The 7,500-nt window shown below is 35.5% G+C and overlaps 1 protein-coding gene across 1 annotated transcript in view; it reads right to left on the bottom strand.

The window, feature by feature from the left end:
- LOC143019044 (transcription factor RFX4-like) overlaps window positions 1-7,500 on the bottom strand; it is a 165,327-nt gene that overhangs the window by 21,370 nt on the left and 136,457 nt on the right. The window contains exon 7 of the mRNA XM_076174745.1: window positions 193-307. Within this exon, the coding sequence (XP_076030860.1) occupies window positions 193-307 (115 nt within the window). The remainder of the gene's footprint in view (window positions 1-192; window positions 308-7,500) is intronic.

The raw sequence follows: 7,500 nt of genomic DNA, 5'->3' as shown, positions 1-7,500 counted from the left end.
GCAAGCACAACAGATGGTAAAAAATTTATTCAAGGCGACACATTAAACACACCAGGACTGTTCACTCTCAATAGAAATTTGGTCGCTCACAACAAAGATCACATAACCGGGAAGAAAATATACAGTGGGAGGCATAAACAAAACACCCACGTATCTACAGAGAAGGTATACTTTGAGAGAATTTCCACTTACGGTCTATCTTGACCTGCTTGAGGTTTTCCGGAAGATCGTCGAGGGCGTGATGAAGCCACGAGTCGAGGTCATGGGTAAACTTCCGGATGACCTGAGTCAAGCTGTCCGGAATCGCCTGAGAAAGAGAGACAGATCCGCGTGCAGTCCAAAGCCACTTAGGAAATGGTGGGGTAGTTTGATCTAAGGAGATTTGACAAAACGCGGTATTACCAGAGTTGTGGTAGTTTTTGTAATCGCTGCAGCATGCCTTTTCTCTCTCTCTCTCTCTCTCTCTCTCTCTCTCTCTCTCTCTCTCTCTCTCTCTCTCTCTCTCTCTCACACACACACACACACACACACACACACACACACACACACACACACACACACACACACACACACACACAGACACACACACACACACACACACACACACACACACACACACACACACACACACACAGACACACACAGACACACACACACAGACACACACATACACACACACACACACACACACACACACACACGCACACACACGCACACACACACACACACACACACACACACACACACACACACACACACACACACACACACACACACAATCGTCGGATTGACGGCGAAATTGGAACTCCGGAAAAAACGCAATTTTCATGGATTTCAACTACGAGGGAGTACCTTTTTGTATTAGTAGGGAAGGGTGTAGTAGAAAGGTGATGAAAGGGAAGAAGGGGAGGGATTACTGAGGGAAATGAAAGGAAATGAGGAGGGAGACGAAAGGGCTCTCCCTGACAGTAGAAAAATTATAAACAAGAGGTCTGCTGACGACACAGGGGAAATCGAAAATATCAGTAAAAGCATTAAGGTTAGAAATATAGATAAGAACAACACAATGGAAAGTGAAAATAATAATTTCCATGGATTTAATGAGGGGGGGGGGATGCCAACCTCCCCCGATTAGCAAGTCTAGAAGAAAAACTAGAGAAAATGACCGAACATTGGGAGAGTAGGTTCGGTCAACTTACACGGATAGCGCAGAGTTGATAAATTGGAAGAGTTAAAGAAGGAGAACCAAACCCTAACTAAAGAAATAGAAGAATTAAAAAGACAGTTAAAAGAAGCAAAAGATGAGAATGAAGAATTAAAGAGGAATGATAAAGAGAATAAAGAGTCCATAGCAATAGAAGTACAGAGTTAGAAAAAAGTCCAAGAAAATAACAAAATTATATTTAAGGATATAGTGACACAAGAGATGAAATATCAAACTAATGGCACAATTATTAAAGTGATGAGGGAGGAAGATAATATAGTGAGAGACTTAGCGGATAAAAAGAAATGTATAATTATATTGGGGATGGAAGAGAAGTATAATACAATTTGGACTACAAGAATATAGGAGGAGAAGAAGAAAGTAAATAAGATATTGGAAGTAATTCAAGAAGATGGAACAGAAACAGGGAAAGAAATAGAAGAAATGTATAGGCTAGGGAAATACAATACAGATAAGACCACACCAATTAAGATCAAATTCAGGTCACAAACAACAGCAGAGAGTATCTTAGCAAAAACAGGGAAACTAGCAAACAGTGAACAATTTAAACAGATATGGATATAAATTCCTACACCAATCTTCCTTTTCTATATTGTTAATTTCTTTTCATGTATTTTTCCTTATTTAGTTCCATTTCAACCAATATGTGGTCACTTTTACTTATTGGTGTCTTATATTCAATCTTTTCCACTGTTTCAGGTTCTGATGTGGTTATTAGGTCTAGTCTCGATGATGATTCTTCATTTCTATACCTAGTGTTCTCTTGTATCCATTGCGTCATTGTATGGTCAATAATCATATCAAGTAGTACATTTCCCCATGAGTCGTCTCCACCCTTTACTGTCATCTCTTCCCATCAGACTTTACAATTTAAGTCACCCATTATAACTATTTTTCCTCCATCTTCCATTATCTTATTTAATGCTATCCTTGTGTCTTCTAACATACTTTTATGTTCTTTTTTCCCACGAGGCTGTTTTAGGAGGCAAATAGTTTATTACAAACTTTCTGCTCTTCCTATCTTTGTCTTCCACTTCCATCATAATCATCTCTACTGTATTCCTTCCATATGTGACATTCCTCACATTTATATCCTTCTTAGTCAGGAACATAACTCCACCCCCTTGTTTTACCTCTCTATCTCTAATCCAACAATTATATGCACCATGTCCTACACTGTTGGGTGGTAGTGGACCTTTCAATTTTGTCTCCATAATTCCCATTATGTCCGGTTCTTTTTCTTTCAGGTAATCATTCAGTTCGTTCAAGCCTGTTATTAAGCCATCTATATTTGTGTAAGACATTTTCAATTTTCTGCTACTTCCATCGTGTTTTCTGTTCCCCTTCCGTTTTTCTCTGTTATGTACCATTTTCTCTCTTTCATATTCACTACTCTCCAATAGAATTTTTCCTTTTCTGTCTCTGTTCTTTTCTGTTTGTTTTTTCCTTAGCTTCTTGTCTTTTTGCTTTCTCATCCTCTCTTTCCTCTTTATCAATTTCTCTTTTTATCCATATCTGTTTAAATTTTTCACTGTTTGCTAGTTTCCCTGTTTTGCTAAGATATTTTCTGCTGTTGTTTGTGACTGAATTTGATCTTAATTGGTGTGGTCTTATCTGTATTGTATTTCCCTAGACTATACATTCCTTCTATTTCTTTCCCTGTTTCTTTTCCTTCTTCTTGAACTACTTCCAATATCTTATTTACTTCCTCCTTCTCCTCCTATATTCTTGTAGTCCAAATTGTATTATACTTCTCTTCCATCCCCAATATAATACATTTCTTTTTATCCGCTAAGTCTCTCACTATATCCTCTTCCTCCCTCATCACTTTAATAATTGTGCCATTAGTTTGATCTTTCATCTCTTGTGTCACTATATCCTTAAATATAATTTTGTCATTTTCTTGGACTTTTTTTCCAACCCTGTACTTCTTTTGCTATGGACTCTTTATTATCTTTATTATTCCTCTTTAATTCTTTATTCTCATCTTTTGCTTCTTTTAACTGTCTTTTTAATTCTTCTATTTCTTTAGTTAGGGTTTGGTTCTCCTTCTTTAACTCTTCCAATTTATCAACTCTCTGCGCTATCCGTGTAAGTTGACCGAACCTACTCTCCCAATGTTCGGTCATTTTCTCTAGTTTTTCCTCTAGACTTGCTAATCGGAGGAGGTTGGTATCCCCTGCCCCCCATCATTAAATCCACGGAAAATTATTATTTTCACTTTCCATTGTGTTGTTCTTATCTATATTTCTAACCTTAATGCTTTTACTGATATTTTCGATTTCCCCTGTGTCGTCAGCAGACCTCTTGTTTATATTTCTTCTGCTCTCAGGGGAAGCCCGTTCGTCTCCCTCCTCATTTCCTTCCATTTCCCTCAGTAATCCCTCCCCTTCTCCCTTTTCATCATTTTTCTACTACACCACGAGCTTTCACCTTCCCTACTAATACAAAAAGGTACTTCCTCGTAGTTGAAATCCACGAAAATTTTATTTTTTTCCGGAGTTCGAATCTTCGCCGTCAATCCGACGATTGTGTGTGTGTGTGTGTGTGTGTGTGTGTGTGTGTGTGTGTGTGTGTGTGTGTGTGTGTGTGTGTGTGTGTGTGTGTGTGTGTGTGTTTACCTAGTTGTATTTACCTAGTTGTATTTTACGGGAAGGGGAGCTATGCTCGTGGAGATATGCCCGTATTCATATCTAATTTTATCTAAACTATTTTTAAATTCATGTATTGTTTTTGCACACACTAATTTCTCATCTAACTTGTTCCAACTGTCTATTACTCTGTGAGGAAAGCTGTTCTTTTTCAGATCTCTTCTATAGCTGTCTTTCTTGATTTTCTTTCCGTATCCTCTTGTATTTCTATCATTCCATTTTATTAGATCCTCTCTATCAATAATTTCTATGCCTTTCATGAATCTGTAAATAGCCATCAAATCTCCTCTCTCTCTTCTTTACTCTAGTGTCTGTAGCTCAAGTTTTGCTAGTCTCTCTTCATATGATAGTTTTGAGAGTGTTGGTGCCAATTTTGTAATTGCTCTTTGTATTCTTTCAAGTTTTGTTATACATTCTTTTGCACTTGGTGACCACATCGTTGCTGCATAGTCCAATCTTGGTCTTATCAGAGTGATTAGTATTTTCTTCACCATTTCTTCATCCAGGTATGTAAATGCCACTTTGATTGTTCTTTTTGAATTATAAGTTTCTCCAAAAATATTGTTTATATGTTTCTCAGGTGACATATTATTCATAACAATGACTCCTAGGTCCTTCTCTATTTCAACTTTTTTTATTCCTTCTCCCAATTTATATGATCCTGTTATTCTGTTTTTGTTTTTTCCAAATTCCATTATACTACACATTTTAGTGTTGAACTCCATTTCCCACTTCCTACTCCATTCCCATACTTTATTTAGATCACTCTGTAGTGACTCACAATCTTCTTCAGTGTTCACTTTTTTTAATAGTTTTGCATCATCTGCAAAGAAGCTCATATAACTTTAAATTTCTTCATCCATATCATTAATATATATATAGCAAACATTATTGGGGCCAGAACTGTTCCTTGTGGAACACCACTTATTACTTCATCCCAATTTGAGTGTTTGTCTCTCATCACTACTCTTATTTTTTTTTTTCTTGCAAAAAGTCTTCCATCCATTTAAGCAGTTTCTAATTTCTTAAGCAACTTCTTATGTGGTACTTTGTCAAAAGCTTTTTTCAGGTCTAGAAATACACAATCAGCCCATCCATCTCTTTCTTGTATTATATCTATTAGCCTTGAATAGAAACATATTAAATTGGTGACGCATGATCGTCCCTGTCTGAAACCAAATTGCCTTGGATTTAGTACGTTGTTTTTTTTTTTGTTTTTTTTTACCCATCTACTTTTCACAATTGTTTCACAAATTTTTGCTATTGTACTTGTTAGAGAGACTGGTCTATAGTTGGTAGGGTCTTCTTTATTTCCCCCCTTTATTTATATGTACTATATTTGCTTTTTTCCAATCTTCTGGAACTTTTCCTTCTTTCAAGGAACTGTTTATTATGCTAAGTATTTCGTCTGCCAGTTCATTCCTGCATTCTTTCAAAATCCAGTTTGCTACTTCATCTGGTCCATGCGATTTTCTGACATCAAGATTATTCAAGTGTTTCATTATTTCATTCTTTGTTACTTCTATTTCTTTCATAGGGGGGACTTTCTCTTTCCATTCGATCTCCCCAGGTTGTATGTTCTCCCTTGTAAACACTGATTTAAAATGCTTGTTCATAATTTCTGCCATTCTATTTCCTCTGTATATTCAACTCCTTGTCTTAATTTCTCTAAATCTTGTTTGTTTTTCAGTTTGTTGTTTACAAATCTGTAAAATAGTTTTGGTTGATCTTTACATTTTTCTATGACATCTTTTTCATATTTTCTCTTTTCCTCTCTGCACGCTTGTACATATTCATTTCTATAACAAGTATATGTTTTCCATTTTTCAGGTCTTTTGTGTTTCTTCCATTTGGTCCAAGCTTTGTCTCTTTTGTCTTTTAACTCCCTACAACTTTTGTTGTACCAGCACTTTACATATTCTTTTTCTTGTTTTTGTCTTGGGACATACTTTTCCACTCGTTTTTTATACATTTTTGTCAAATTATTCCATTTCTCTTCCACTGTTGTTTCTTCTTTGTATATTCTTTCCCAGTTTTTTTTTTAAGAATTCTTTATTCTATCAAAATTTGTTTTTTCATACATCATTCTTCCTTTTCTATATTGTTCATTTCTTTTCATGTATTTCTCCTCATTTAGTTGTAGTTCAATCAATATGTGGTCACTTTTTCTTATTGGTGTCTTATATTCAATCTTTTCCAAAGTTTTAGGTCCAGATGTGATTATTAGGTCCAGTCTCGATGGTTCTTCTTCACTTCTATACCTTGTGTTCTCTTGTATCCATTGTGTCATTGTATGGTCAATAATCATCTCGAGTAGAACATTTCCCCATGAGTCGTCTCCACCCTTTACTGTCATCTCTTCCCAGCAGACTTCTTTACAATTAAAGTCGCCCATTATAACTATTCTTCCTCCATCTTCCATTATCTTATTTAATGTTATCCATGTGTCTTCTAACATACTTTTATGTTCACTCTCTTCCCACGAGGCTGTTTTCGGAGGTACATAGTTTATTACAAACTTTCTGCTCTTCTTATCTCTGTCTTCCACCTCGATCACAATCATCTCTACTGTATTCTTTCCATATGTGACACTCCTCACGTTTATATATTTCTTAGTCAGTAACATAACTTCACCCCCTTGTTTTGTCTCTCTATTTCTAATCCAATAATTATATGCATCATGTCCTACACTGTTGGGTGGTAGTGGACCTTTTATTTTTGTCTCTACAATTCCCATTATGTCCGGTTCTTTTTCCTTCAGATAATCATTTAGTTCATTCAATCCTGTTATTAATCCATCTATATTTGTGTAATACACTCTTAATTTTCTGCTACGTCTATTGTATTTTCTGTTTTCCTTTTGTTTTTCACCGGTATGGCCCATCTCCTCACTTTCATATTCACTACTCTCCAATAGAATTTCTCTTTTTCTGTCTCTGTTCTGTTCTCGTTTTTTTCCTTAGCTTCATGTCTTTTCATTTTTTCCTCCTCTCTTTCCTGTCTATTCATTTCTCTTTTTATACATACCTTTTTATATTGTTCACTTGCTGCTAGTTTCCATGTTTTTGCTAAGATATTCTCTGCTGTCGTTTGTAACCTGAATTTAATCTTAATTGGTCTGGTCTTATGTGTACTATACTTTCCGAGTCTAAACTTCTCTTCAATTTGTTTCATGATTTCAGGTTCATCTTTCTGAACTAATTCTAGTAAACTGTTTATTTTTTATTTTTCCTCTTTGATTCTTGTGGTTCTATTTAGGTTATACTTCTTTTCCATTCCTAATATAATTATACATTTCTTTTTATCTGCTAAGTCTCTTACTATATTCTCCTTCTGTCTCATCACTTTAATAACTGAGTCTTCAGTTTGTTCTTTCATTTGCTGCTTTATTATGTCAGTAAATGCAACTTTACTGTTTTCTTGATTTTTTTTCCAATCCTGTGCTTCTTTTGCTATGGCCTCTTTATTGTCTTTATTATCATTCTTTAATTCCTCATTCTCATCTTTTACATCTTTTAACTGTCTTTTTAATTCTTCTATTTCTTTAATTAAGTTTTTGTTCACCTTCTCTAGTTCTTCCAATTTTTCAACTCTGCGCAATCTTTGCTATGTTACCGAACCTAC

The sequence above is a fragment of the Oratosquilla oratoria genome, chromosome 36, assembly GCF_046742065.1.
Source record: "Oratosquilla oratoria isolate Oo_2021 chromosome 36, ASM4674206v1, whole genome shotgun sequence".
NCBI lineage: Eukaryota > Metazoa > Arthropoda > Malacostraca > Stomatopoda > Squillidae > Oratosquilla > Oratosquilla oratoria.
The sequence above is the reverse complement of the archived record's forward strand: the minus strand, read 5'-3'. Positions and strand labels throughout refer to the sequence as shown.